At 38.1% G+C, this 13,248-nt stretch overlaps 1 protein-coding gene across 3 annotated transcripts; it reads left to right on the forward strand.

Annotated features, from left to right (window-relative positions):
- Positions 1 to 394: 394 nt before the first annotated feature.
- Positions 395 to 12,863, forward strand: LOC149012097 (uncharacterized). Of its 3 annotated transcripts, XR_016174048.1 has the most exons (8): positions 395 to 586; positions 1,524 to 1,639; positions 1,723 to 1,785; positions 9,515 to 9,627; positions 9,780 to 9,879; positions 10,167 to 10,185; positions 10,281 to 10,429; positions 10,996 to 12,862. XR_016174048.1 is itself a non-coding variant. In XM_089159333.1 (6 exons), the coding sequence occupies exons 2-6, from the start codon at positions 1,544 to 1,546 to the stop codon at positions 10,176 to 10,178; spliced, it is 384 nt and encodes a 127-aa protein (XP_089015459.1). In that variant the 5' UTR covers positions 395 to 586; positions 1,524 to 1,543; the 3' UTR covers positions 10,179 to 12,863. The 3 variants fall into 3 exon arrangements, 1 of the variants encoding a protein (XP_089015459.1); XR_016174047.1 differs by having other exon boundaries at positions 10,167 to 10,429; positions 10,996 to 12,860; XM_089159333.1 differs by having other exon boundaries at positions 10,167 to 12,863.
- Positions 12,864 to 13,248: the final 385 nt, after the last annotated feature.

A 13,248-nucleotide genomic window follows, 5' to 3' on the forward strand; every position in this document is an offset into this window, starting at 1 on the left:
AATGTCATTAACTAAGTAAGAGAGGAGGTTCCTATCATTCTCCCCAAGAATTTTCTTCCCCATGCAGGTGGAGGATCTGAAATTGTGATGGGTGCTAGCGTTGCAGTGCAGGTGTGGAGGCTGTGAAGGATACTCATCGTAATTTTCTCAATGTAAGTACCCTTAATCTGCCTGGCATATTTGTATTTCCCTGGCGTAAAAAGTAAAAACCTGCCAATGGAGGAGTAGTAGGATGGTTAGGAACCTGATTCTCAGTGGAGAGGTCATGGGTTCAACTTCTACCGGCGGCATATGTAATATTCTTATCCCCATATATAAAAAGCGCATTTTGTATCAAAATAAAAAAAAAAAAAAAAAAGTAAAAACCCTAAATCCAACCATCCGTCAGCTGTATTTCATATTTTCTGCTCTCCGGGAGAAAGACTCCCAATTCTATACGGCGCACGAATCCCCTGATCAGCACCAACCAGTAAGTAGCTTCAAGGCTTGTGACTGCTTAGAGCTGCAGCCACACTCGCTAAATTGGTTAGATTCTTAAAGCCCTCATTCCCTCAGATTGTGACTACACTGCTACAGATACCTGCAGGTTTGTAGTTTGTACTTCCAATCGTCGTTCTAAGTATTATTATTCATCTTCGGATCATCGTACGCATCCCTTTAGCGTTTGTCTAACCTTTCAAATTTCTTAATGTTCAAATTTTGCCCGATTTACGAGCCAAAAACCTAAAGGATTATTCAAAACCACCCTATCCCTATGACTTTGGAATTTGATTAAATTTATGTTGGCGTGCTTTGATCTTTGTGTGAATACAAAGGCGTGCGGGCCTTTCTATGATATGCTCCCTCCGGTTCTAATAAATAATGCAAAAGAACAATTCGTTTGTTGTCTGTGGGAGTCTACTCCTGGGTTGCATATCGTTCCATGGACTGAAGAATCTTGATGACATCTGCCTTCGTTTTGGTAGTTTTAGTTGTTTTAAAATGTGGTTGCAGGAAATTAGATCGAATTTATGGATTTATGTTTTTTATCCATTTAGAACATGCCCATACCGAACAACATTTGTATGCCGTTTTGTTGTTAATCTTAGCTGTTAAATAATCTAGCCTGACGGAATTCTGTAGGGGAATCTTTTGTGTATGAGTCGAGGGAAAATGAATTGACAATGCCTTATTTGCTTGTAGGACTAGAATGACCTGTTATTTCCTTTAATGCAACGTGTTGGACTTATTCATGTGTGTCATTTAGAGTCCCACATGTTAATCTTCATATCCATCTTACCAATGTGTCCTTCCACCTTGAAGATTACCTTGTGGCGTTGATCATTACCGTAACATTAGAAGTGGGTCCATGTACCAAAGAAGGTTACATGCAGGAAGAAGTCCATTGGAAGGGCAAAATATCCATGTTTATGCTCCACAGTTAATCCTCTGAAGCGTGTTTGAGTTTCATATGTGAGCATAATATTTGACCTTTATATTATAGTTGAGGTTCCAAAAATTATCATGTAATTGTTCTCTTGCAGATATTGTATGGCGAGCACCCATGAAGCCAAACCCTTCTATTAATTGGTTCATCCGAGTTACTGCTGATATGGAGTTCCCAATAGAACAATCTGCTCTGTTGCCTTGCAATGTAAAGGTGATTTTTCTTACTAAATCATTGCTCCATCTAGTGATTTTGTGGTGTCATGCATGGAAGTGATAATCATCTTTCCTACTCAGCTAATTAATGACATCGAGGGTGTATGCACATATCGGATTAATGATTTACCAGGAGATCTAAAGGTTTGTTTATTCCTATTTCCTTTGCATGCAATTAATGAATTTAAATTAGAATTTGTATATACTCTCTCTCCTCTCTCTCTCTCTCTCTCTCTATATGTATATGCATGCACGTACACACACACACATGTCTGTCTGTCTATCTGTCTATTTATTTATCTATTGTGTGCGCGAACATTAAGATGAGATTCCATAACCCTAGAAGCAACAAGTGGTAATGCATTTATACTTCAAAAGAAAAACAGCCCCATAACAGTTACAAGATTACCAACATTTAATCAATTGAAGCAAAATTTCCTACCAAATAAACTAAATCAATTTTTTGAGTCTCAAGAATGGTTTCTTTTTGCCCAGAAAAAAAGAATGGTTTCAAGAATGGATGTTGGATTAGGCCCATTGGCAGATCTATGATGGAATTGGTTCTAGAAATATCAGTCATATGGTTACATTCCTAGTCATAGTGGTTTCAGGAATCCTTATGTGACCGGGCCCATTGGCAGATCTCAATGGTAATGATTTAGAAACATCATTTATATGGTCACTTTCCTGGCTCCAGGCAGAATATTCTTGAACAAATTTTAATTTTGGTTTGGTCCTGGAAAACTGCGAACAGTTGATGTTCTTGTTGCAGATATTTCACAATTGTTTGCAGAACCTTTCGCAGATTGCACATTGAAATTGGTTGGAATAAATTTGAAAATGAATAGAAGTAGAAGACAAAGTACAAAATTAATCAGGATTGAGTTTCTTATTTCTCTTATGGGTTATTAACCTTAGTTTTGGTGCTTTCAATGGAATTGATTCTTTTCTCTCAAACATAAGTTGGCTGGTTATTGGCCTTTTACTTGATCTATATATTCAACTTTTGAATCATAGGTTCACAAAATATTTCATAACAAGATACTAGGGATGTAAACGAATTGGATTCAGATTGGGTAGTGGCAATACCATATTCGCATCCTATTATACTTGGATGATTTTAAATGATATCCTATTAGTTTTCCTGAATGAGTATGAACATAGTTTGGATGAATTTTCAACTTCCAGTTGACATTTTACCATTTTATTATGAGGATTAGGGTTGAGATTTGAGAATTTAGCAACTTTCCTTCTGCTCTTCTTAGTTTTTAATTTTCTAACGTTTTTACTATTATTTTCTTCTATATTTGTATTCAATGAAAATCGAGAAATATAGTCACATAATCTTAAGTTAAAAATCTATAGAAGGGTAACTTAATTGGATAATTAACTGGTTGGACAATAATCGATCAGAAAGGGTTATTATGATATGCTTGTCCTATTAGTTTTCAGACGGATTCAGATTCCTCTAAATGGATGTGAATGTGGATTGGAATCGGATTTTGGTTATCTATTTACATTCCTATGGAAAACTTAGAAAAACTCCCATTCCTAATCTGTAGAATAACTAAAATAATAAACTTCTAAAACCTCATTTAAGGTTTCAACTTCCTTGGATTTAAATAAGCTGTCATGGCCCACTAAATGTGAGTGGAATACCTTCTTTTTAGGCTTTATTGCTATAAAGAAAATAGCCCTAGATTTTCTTTAACTCTAATTACATCAAATAACTAAACAATAATCTAATATGAATTAAGGACTACCCTATCTAACAGCCTCCTGTGCAATTAGATTAGCCTATAATGGTAGCTGGCCATGGGGCTCAAAGATATTGTCAATCATATATAATCTAGCTTGCTGTGGTCCCCTGTGGCCTGGTCACTATCTCCTTAACCGTGGGTTGGTTTCCCCTCTTAATTAGTCAAGGTCGATGTCCTAGAGATCCAAAAAATATTTCTCCAAATAAAACTGTTCAATCTGAGACTAATTCCCCCTTTGAATCAATGAGATCCATAGTATGTTCTCTTTAGGGCCCTGGGGTCACGCCACGTGGAAGAGAGAATAGGAACCAAGTACTGGTTGGTGGGTTGTAAAGGGGGAGGGGAATATGTGAGGAAAGATATAGAATGTAGTTGAGTGGTTTTTGGTGGAGCTGTAAATGGATAGTTGAATCCGCCTCCAAATTAGCATTCGTTTTCGTTTAAGGGTGTTTGAGTATGGAATTTTTCTTACCGGAAAATATCATTCCATATTCGTCCGGTAAACAACCGGATTCGAATTCAGATAATTGCTTATCGGATCAGATAATAGCCGGACAAAAATTTACGAGTGGAGTAGAGAGAGGGAACCAACTGCTGGTTGGCGGGTTATAATTTTTTTCTCTTTTTTTTTTGGGGGGGGGGGGATGAGGGAAGATGTGAGAAAGTATATGGAATGTTTATGAGTGGTTTTTGGATGGCCTGTGATTGGTTGATGTAACCCAGGTTTTGGGCTAGTCTTTAGGATCCTCTCAAAGTGAACCAGCTATCAGTTGGGCTGTCTCGCTGTCTCTAAGGTTAGGGTTTTATCAATGGGTTCATTTTGGGTGAAGAAAGTGAGCAATTTTAGAATAACTAAGATCCTAAGGTGGTCGATCTATTTGGGAAATTGTGTCTTGTGTATGGAGAGGATTAGGGGAGGTTTAGGGTTTAACAATCAAATAGAGTGGATGGTTTATTTGGTGACTCACTCAAAGTAGGGGTGGGTTAGGGTAATTGATGGGGAAAGAAAAGTAAGTGTGGGAGCTAGTAATTAGGAAAAAGGGGAATAGGTAAGCTTGTTGTTAGGGGGAAAGGGTATGGAAACTTGTGGGTAGGCTAGGAGGTTTTCTTGGTAGGTTCTTGATTTTTCCTTCCTTGATCTTGGTTTCTTCTTTCTTAATGCTGCTGCAAGAATCAAGAAAAGGGAAGAAGCTGGTAAGGAGAAAAGGAGGGCTGGTGAAGGTTTCTGCTAGTGCCTTAAGAGAGGGAAGGGGGGTAGGGGTGGTTGCACAAGGTTAGGGATGGAAGGAGGGTAGGGCTCACTCGCTGTTGGAGAGGACAGGTACACTTCCAGGTTGCTGCATGCTTCAAGAGAGAGGGAGGTTGAAGAAGAAGATGAAATTACTCACACTCAGCCGTGGGAACCCCATGACTTGAATTCCTTCAATGCTCTACAGTTTTTGTTAATCCAATCTAAGGTTTACATGAGGCAGTGGCTCTCTTTTATAGCCAATTACAAAGAAAGGACGCTTGGACTCAAACTACTTGATTGACAAACTTGGACTCAAATTGGAAATCTAATTTAGATTGGAAATCCCTTAACAACTCACAATTAAATAACCATGCCATGACTAACAACCCAAAAGAGGCGTCTCTTATAAAAGAGTGAACCCGGTGCCTGAGGCTTCTGCGCAAGCTGAGTCCGGGGGCAGCTTCCCTATGCAGTCTTGCCCCAACAAATTTTGCTGGGAGGCTGTTTTGATGCCTTTAGCTTGGGACCAGCCGTCACTTCGAAGCCTGCCCCTAGAAGTGGGGTCTCTTATGGACCACAAAAATTAGCAAATAAATTAGCAATTATCTAGAATGAAAATAATTTCCAACTTGGACTCTCACTTGGACTAAAACTCTTCGACATGACCATACATAATCAATTCAAGAAAGAAAGTAGATCTTGACTATTGATAGGACACGAAATCTTTTCCTTTTTTCATGAGACACCAAAGAGAGGTGTAAAATGACCAAAATATCCCTTAGGGCATTTCGGCCAGCTCTTTGGTGCGCCAATTGGGCTTGGTCCTTGGTCCCATCTTCAGTGGTTCTTTGGCATTGGGGGGAGGGGGAGTAGGCCTGGTTACATCACTAGCACCATTAAAACTAGATTATCCTTGTTATTTACTTGTTTTTTATATTAATTCTTGTATTGGATTGGCGGGTTCCTATCATTCTCCCTCTAAATATGTCAGGCTGATAGTTTTTTTGAGCTAGAATATAGAATGGAAAATTGGACCTGAATTATCCTAAATTTGTGGTTCCTAATCCCTTTTTCGCATTCCTACATATTTCCCTTCTCCTGTGTGCTCAATTCCTCTGCCTTCTCTTGTAATCCTATTGCTGTCCCTCTCAATCTCTCCTACTGAAATTTCTAAAATTCTGCTGTTCTCAATTTCAGTGAATCCTCTTTGATATCTTTTCCTCTCTCAAATTTGTACAAAAGATAGGCATTGGATATTCTTCTATGTTGGTAATCCATTGAGTAAAGCTAATATTACCTCAATTAGAGCAAAAAGGGAACCCGACACATCAATGTGTGCTTTTTTGCCACTTATTTGATTTTGCATGTATCTGGTGCAACTGATTGAATTAACTTCTCCTATTTATTCATGTGAACTGGTTTTTTTATGGGAGTACTCATTTGCCTTATTATGAAGTCTCATAATGCAGAGTTCACAAGGGAGAGATTACGATACGAAGTTTGCCATAGCGGTTGTGCATGTGGTAGGGATATTGTGCATGCATAAAATTTCCTAGAGGTTTAGAATTCATGTCACTTTAAGTGATAAAATTATTCAAACCAAGTTGATACATAAGCGTTAGCCATTGTTATTTTGATGACAACTAAGCTTGAATTGAATAAGTGGGTAGGTTATGCCAAATGGAGAAGGTAGTGCCTGGCTTATTAAATGTTTCGCTAAATTACTGAATTAGGGAGCAAATAAATACTTGTTATGGTTACAAGAGTGGGTATGGATGAGTTTGGGCCAAGTTCGGCTTTTTTGACACCATATATCTGGATTGGTTTCGAATTTGGATTGAAAAATGCTAGTTTGAATGACTTGACTATGTGCTTTGTCATTATAATTTGGAATGATGACGTTTAGAACAATCGTTTAATCAAGGATAATTGGGCAAGTCATGCACTTTTCATGTAACCCAATTATAGGGTTAAGGATTCTTTAAAATAATTCCCTAGAATTTAGTGTTAGCCCAGAATCTTCTTTATGGAACCAGCAAATAACTATCAAATCAGAAGGGAATGGATAATTTGCTTTGGGTAGGTTTGCGATGTCAAAGGTTTAACACAAATCTAATGGGATGATGCAAGGTCACAGGGATCCTAGGGTAGGGCTAGGGTATTAGGGTTTTAACAATCTCTCATGGGATGATTTTGAGATGACAAAAATCACCCTAGGATTGAAAGACAATAGTGGGGATTTATCTTGAGAGGAAAAGGGCTTTAACAAAAGTAGTATTGGAGTGATTAGGGGAGGTTTTAGGGATGATGATGTAGGGATGGATCAAGGGATAGGAGGGTTTCTCAGGTTTCTTGAATGGATCTTGGGCAGTCTTCTTGAATCTTTCTTTTCTTTTCTATTCTTTCTTCTCTTCTGGTTTCTGTTTTTAGACTTGCTGCAACTCAGAGAAGGGGAAAGAGAGGGGGCTGAGAGAGCAGAGAAAGGGGGAGGGGTGGGAAAGAGGCTTAGGAACGATCTCAAGGGGTGGGAGGGGTTTCTTGGAGGCTGTGGTAGGTGGGGGAGAGTCTTCTAGGGGCTGCAATGGTGGGGAGAGGGTTTCCTAGTGCTGAGATGGTAGGGGAGGAGTAGGGGAGATCTGTGAGTGAGTGGGAGAGGAGGAAGGGGGATTGAGAAAGCTGCTGTGATTGTAAGAATGCTGCTGGTTGATGATATGCTGCTGAAATTGAAGAAAGAAGCTTCTAACTCTACCATGGTCATCCCAAGAAAGCCATGACTTGTTTTGCACGAGAGTCAATTCTTTATTCAATTCAGTCTACCCTTGAGAGGAGTGGGTAAATTGTTATTTTTTTTTGGGGGGGGGGGGTGAAGGGGGAATTGAGACTGAGACTCTAACTAGTAAATAAAAACTGACTCAACTGGGTTCCTTTATAGACTAGGATCCCCCTCACACAATGACGACACGATTTAAGGAATTTAACTTGTACTAGAAGACTTAATTATTCACAAAGAATCTTTATTTAAAATAGATTCCTAGTGGCACCAGAACTCAGTTAACTGACTCAAACAAGGAAGTAAAACATGATATGGACTTCAAAAGTTATACTAAAAAATTATGAAACTAAAATATTTAACTAACTAAAAGGGGAAAATGACCAAATTGCCCCTACAGGGGTTCGGCCAGCCCTAGTTGCGCAGTGTTGGTTGGGCTTTTGGTCTGAAATTAGGATTTTGGCGAGGAGGAGATTTTGTGTTTTACATCAACAAGTAGTGCACAATGATGGGTTATGGCATGCACCTTTACCCAAACACAACTTAGTGTGTATTTTCCTTGCTGCATCCGTGAAAGTACATTGGAAAATGCATGTATAGGGTGGTAAACTCATGTACAATTGTGTTCACACATGCACATGCCGCAAGCCTATGACTGGATAGTATTCTTTTCTTCTTTAATCAAATATCCTGCATAATCTCAATTGTTCACATATCAACAACTTAGAGGTCATGGTTATTTGAATGTCTGTAGGAATGTAAAAAGTGGATGAATGAATTACCATAAAAAAAGACAGAGGACAAGGAAATATGTGGTCTTCATTATTTTCAAATTTTAATTCTGTGACTTAAGTCAACAAACTCTTGAGCTAATCACAGTAGTGGTCCTCATGTCTCTCACATAGTGATACATGAAAATAGTACAACAGAATACCATCATACATGGGAAGGCAATGTAACCATTTTCTTTGTAGAGAGAGTTGAACAAAGAGGTTCGTGACTACTTATTCCAGCTGAAGATTTTTTTTTCTTCAATTGATCATATTTAAGTAATTGACAAGACTCTAGCATTTAGTAGGATCATCTATACCCCTTGAGGGGGTTAAATATATGCAATAACACCTCTATTTTGAGAAACATAATTTCTAAGATTTGAATCATGATTAAACATTTAGAAAATATAAACTTGACCAACATGCAAGCATACACTCTAATGTATTGGGTGTTGGCACCATATGGGTTATTGATTCTCATAATTGCATGCTCAATTTAAAGAAATTTGACTTTACCAATAAAAATTTAAAGAAATTTGCCTTTCCATTTTACCACCAAAAAGTCTTTTTTAAGGAATTTTTCAAGAAAAATGAAATAAAAAATTGGGCGATTTAATTGGATGCAAATAATGGAGTTTCTATTGCCGTCAATAAACAGTAAATAGAAGTTTTTTAATTGATTGCAAACCTGGGGGGGGGGGATATGTAATTTACTCAAAAAATAAACAGTAAATAAAGGCTATGAGTGAGTTTTGTATGGTTGGAGTGTCTGCAAACAAGCTTGAGCAGGTGTAAAAAAGAAAAACGTGTTTCTTGGAGTGTGAAAAGCTTTTTGCTTTTCTTTTTTCGTTTTTCGTGGTACAATGAAAATGTTATCTTTACAAGAATGCTAGTGAGTATGAGAACGAGTAATTGACGAAAAATGAAGAGTGAGAGTGAAAGAGATGTAACAGTCCTCGGGTTTAAGGGGGGAACTGGGTGTGAGAGTGGTGATGTAGATGATGGTGGAGTCCCACATTGATTGCTCTGTGAGATGCCTGATTATTATAAGACTCTTGAGGGTGGAATACATTTCTGTGTTTTTCATTTAATTTCCTTTTTCTTTGTGGAACTTCAAGTTATGATTTGTGTAATCTATTTGAGCTCTCTGGGTTTTTGTTGTTTTTCACATTGATGAAATTTGGAAATCATTTTTTAATTTTTTTCCCCAGTTATACATCCTGTGTAAACTTGATTTCATGCCATTTATCAATGAAGAAAATGGCCATCTCTTTCTTGTTTCGATCATTGTTTGGCTTTGGATTTGCTCTTATGCAATTATTTTATATATTAACTTCAGCGGAAGCAGACAAATTCCATGCTGCATTGTGGCACAAATGAGCTTGCCCCAGCATGTCAATTCCTCGCATTGGGGAGAAGGTCGTTTACTTTCCCCAAGGACATAATGATCAGGTTATGTTCTCCCCTATTATTTTTTTTTGGGGAATATTTGATCAATAGTATGTCTTCAATAATTAATTTTGTTTGTTTCAAATAGCAGTTTTCTGATTTAAGTAACTTTCTCCATAATTTGTTTCTAAATACTGAAATTGGATTTCATATAGGTCAGTGCATCCACAACCTACTTCTGACCATGCCTGCGGAATTCGTGCTTTTAACGTACCGCCGATGATGCTATGCAAAGTTGTTCACATCCAGCGAAAGGTATCCTTCTTTGTGGTTTCACCAAGGTTTCAAATCTTGTTTAATAGGCTTGAAAGTCGAACCTGCCAGAACGTGTTCTATGTTTTCAACACTGGGTTTCAACCTCCTACCTGCCTGGGTCCCTTATCAGCTAGGCTTAAACTGAGACAACTTCAGGCTTGTGTATATGTGTGTGTGCATGCTCCTGCTTGTGTTTTTAAAATGTAAATTGGTTTTTGTTAATGTATTAGGATCAGGTTTGTGTGTGCATGTAGTCTATCTTACTCCAAATTTATATGATTTTGCAGGCTGGTTCCTGAAATGAAGGTGTTCCCTTCAGCTTTGTTGAGATTGGTTTAGTGTTAATTTAGCTGTATTTGTTATGCTGTTGTATTTTGTTCTTAATATTATGGATCCTTCAGCAAAAGGAACCTATCTGGAAGTTGTGGCTAGTTGTCTACCTTGAAGAACCAAAGTACACTCCTGCAAAAAATTGACTGCATCAGACACAAGCATACATGGTGGATTATCTATTCCAAAGAAATATTCTGAGGAATGCCTTCTAGCTCTGGTCAGTATTTTTGTATCTTTGCAGTTTCAGTATTTTTGTATCTTTGCAGTTTCAGGATTCTAGTATCCAAAGAGGAATACCTGTGTTGGGGGACAATGGTTAGGAAAGGGTTGAGTAGCTCAAGTCTCCTGTAAGATGCCCAGATGTAACTGCAGGCATTCCAACCTCATGCATGGTGGGGGACAATGGTAGATGTAGGGAGATGATATCTTCCTTCTATCGTTATGCTTGCATTTACTGTGTGATCAACTATGCTGTACAAGTATTGCAATTCTTATGTGCTATGGTACAACAAAACTTTATTTTATTTCCTAACGCAGTGTTTTGTGTCATCATCATGGTTTGATCGCTTTAGGTGTTATCTTTTACTTAACATGCGAGTTACTGTTCAGTTTAATGATCTGTATTTAATCTCTCTGAAGTCCTTTTCTCTCGGGTGTTTTCCTTCAGTGGTTTTAGATACTAATGGTTAAAGACAGATTGTTCCATGTTTCTCCTTTAGAACCCTGTTATTGACTTATGTCTTCCACCCACAGTTTCTAAACACATGCTCTCGTTCATTGTAGGACAACCAAGGCGCCATTTGCTTGCCACTTGTTAGGGTACATTTGTCAGTGCCAAGAAGCTTTCTACAGGGGATTCTTTTAGTTTTATTAGGTTCTCTATCAATCTGCATGATTACTTCAATGGTCACATGGCAATTGCTTGGGTGTTAATAATTCCTATGTACATACCTTGTCATTCCATGGTTGGATTCATGTTACTATCCTGTTTTGTAGAAGAGAAACTGGACAACCTGAAGTTAGCTGTTTGTTACTACCCTGTTATTAGCTTAATAGACGATCGTGCCGTTATTCAGATGGAAAGTTCAAATTTGCATCGGCAGTGGATGTTTAAATCACAACACTTTTATCAGGGCTCCTGATTGCTTCCATGCTGAGAGTTAGATGTCCGTTTTGTTGTGTTGGACTTCTCCCACTGGGATCAGTTACTTCATCTCGGCCCTGGCCCACACCGGGTTGTCTCCCAAGAATTTTCGACTCTGGAGATTTTGTGTGATCGTTTATTTCACTTTAATTCTCAAATGTATCATTTTAACTACTCCTTAACATTTTCACTCTTGCAGTTCACTCCCCCTTTTCCATGTCTTCCATTGAAGCTGCCCATCCCAATGGGGGCAATTTGCTTGGAGTAATGAAGGTTGGTATTTAGTCAACAAATTTAGTATTTGAGGCGTTCATCCTTTGGTATAAAATCTGCGCTCGAGCAATTTTAAGAGTTTAATGGATAAAAGTTAACATCATACCTTTGAGCAGGTATGCATATATGTTTCATTTCTCTACCCTTATTTTGACAATGCTCCAAAACTCCAAGTTGTCCTTGGGGAAGTTGCTAATAGACTCCCAGGTTATTTTTGGCTCTGTGGGATTATACTATAGAGACCAATTCAGGGCTTTGGAATAAACGGTTTTACTTTTTTGCAGTCGGTGGAATACAATTATGCTAGGGGAGTGATGTGACCTATAATCCTTTTGTATGCATCTTTATGAACTACTAGTAGTGTCAATAGAATCTTCCTCATCACTTTGGCTGAGAATTAGATGAAGAGTTTGAATCTTATTGGGTTCATGGGTAAAGCTTGAATGCATAAAACAGTTATTACCCTCTTCCTGCTCTCCCTGTTAAAGCTATCAGTTCAAAAAAATCTGTTTAAAAAAGAATTCATCTTTCAATCAAAGTATAGTTAATAACATTATAACCACTAATATTGTGCATTTTTTGTTCTACAATTTCACCACCCCAGTGAACTTCGAACTTATATTAAAGGAAAAAAGATGCTTTTAAATCTACTTGAATATTTTTTCTGGATTTTAGGTCATCCAAAATTCAAGCTATTTTTGTGAAAGTTATTGCTTTTGTTTTGTAAGACAAACGGTTCTTTTACAATGACCACAAAGAAGCCATTGGCCCAAGTTTTCCAACTCATTTCCCAATTGAATTTGGTTGGTCTAATTTAAGGTATGGAAAATTCACAAACATTCTTTTTAACTAATCTGCTCATGTCATGAATTATGGTTCAAGCCAAGGGACCAAACCAGATTATTGGGTCAAGACCAAGGGCTAAAATCTGGGTCAAGAGGAATCGTCCGGCACTTCTCAGACTTGTCACTTCTCGTATTTGTCACTTCTCCTAGTTTCATATGACTTCTTAATAGAGAATAGGACAAATATGATACTGAGCATATCTTTGTCCAAAGCAGTCCACTCAGCATTAAATGGCCTACTAAAGCTTAATTCAGCATCGAAGGTCCCAAGAGGCATTAAATGCTCTTGTTGACAAATGAATCTTTCACGTGGCCCAAGCTTGCGACATTATATCTATCTTCTTGTCCCCTCAACTATGGGTATGTATTATATCAAAGTCAAAGCTGATGTTGACATTTCAACTCTCCAATAAAGTCTCCAGCTGGTCACACAACTTAGCTTGTTAAGCAAGCTACTCCATGAAGTCATCTCCACCCTCCATCTCATCACATGAGCATCCAAAGGCTATGAAGCATGCTATCTTTGGAGGTATGAACCCTTCACCAAGCTAGAATGGGGTAAGAATAAAAACACTCCAGCCACCACTCTCTTTAGCTTAATAACTCTTAAAGAGCACGATCTTTATCATCTCTTTGGGTTTTCACTCTTCAATGGAGTCTTTGGTTTGCTGACTTGCACTAACTTGATCGTCGAAGGTGGCTTCCCGTCCTCAGAGGCGGCCCACTTTCACCTTGAATTGGTCGCAGGATTCGGGTCTTGATCAAGCACAAATC

Source organism: Hakea prostrata, chromosome 6, assembly GCF_041222555.1.
Source record: "Hakea prostrata isolate BN-2017 chromosome 6, UWA_Hpros_2, whole genome shotgun sequence".
Taxonomy (NCBI): domain Eukaryota; kingdom Viridiplantae; phylum Streptophyta; class Magnoliopsida; order Proteales; family Proteaceae; genus Hakea; species Hakea prostrata.

Coding starts and splice junctions, on each gene's coding strand:
- LOC149012097 (XM_089159333.1), top strand. CDS start 1,544: ATGAAGCCAAACCCTTCTATTAATTGGTTCATCCGAGTTACTGCTGAT. Junction 1,640..1,722: donor TGTTGCCTTGCAATGTAAAG/GTGATTTTTCTT, acceptor TTTCCTACTCAG/CTAATTAATGACATCGAGGG. Junction 1,786..9,514: donor ATTTACCAGGAGATCTAAAG/GTTTGTTTATTC, acceptor TATTAACTTCAG/CGGAAGCAGACAAATTCCAT.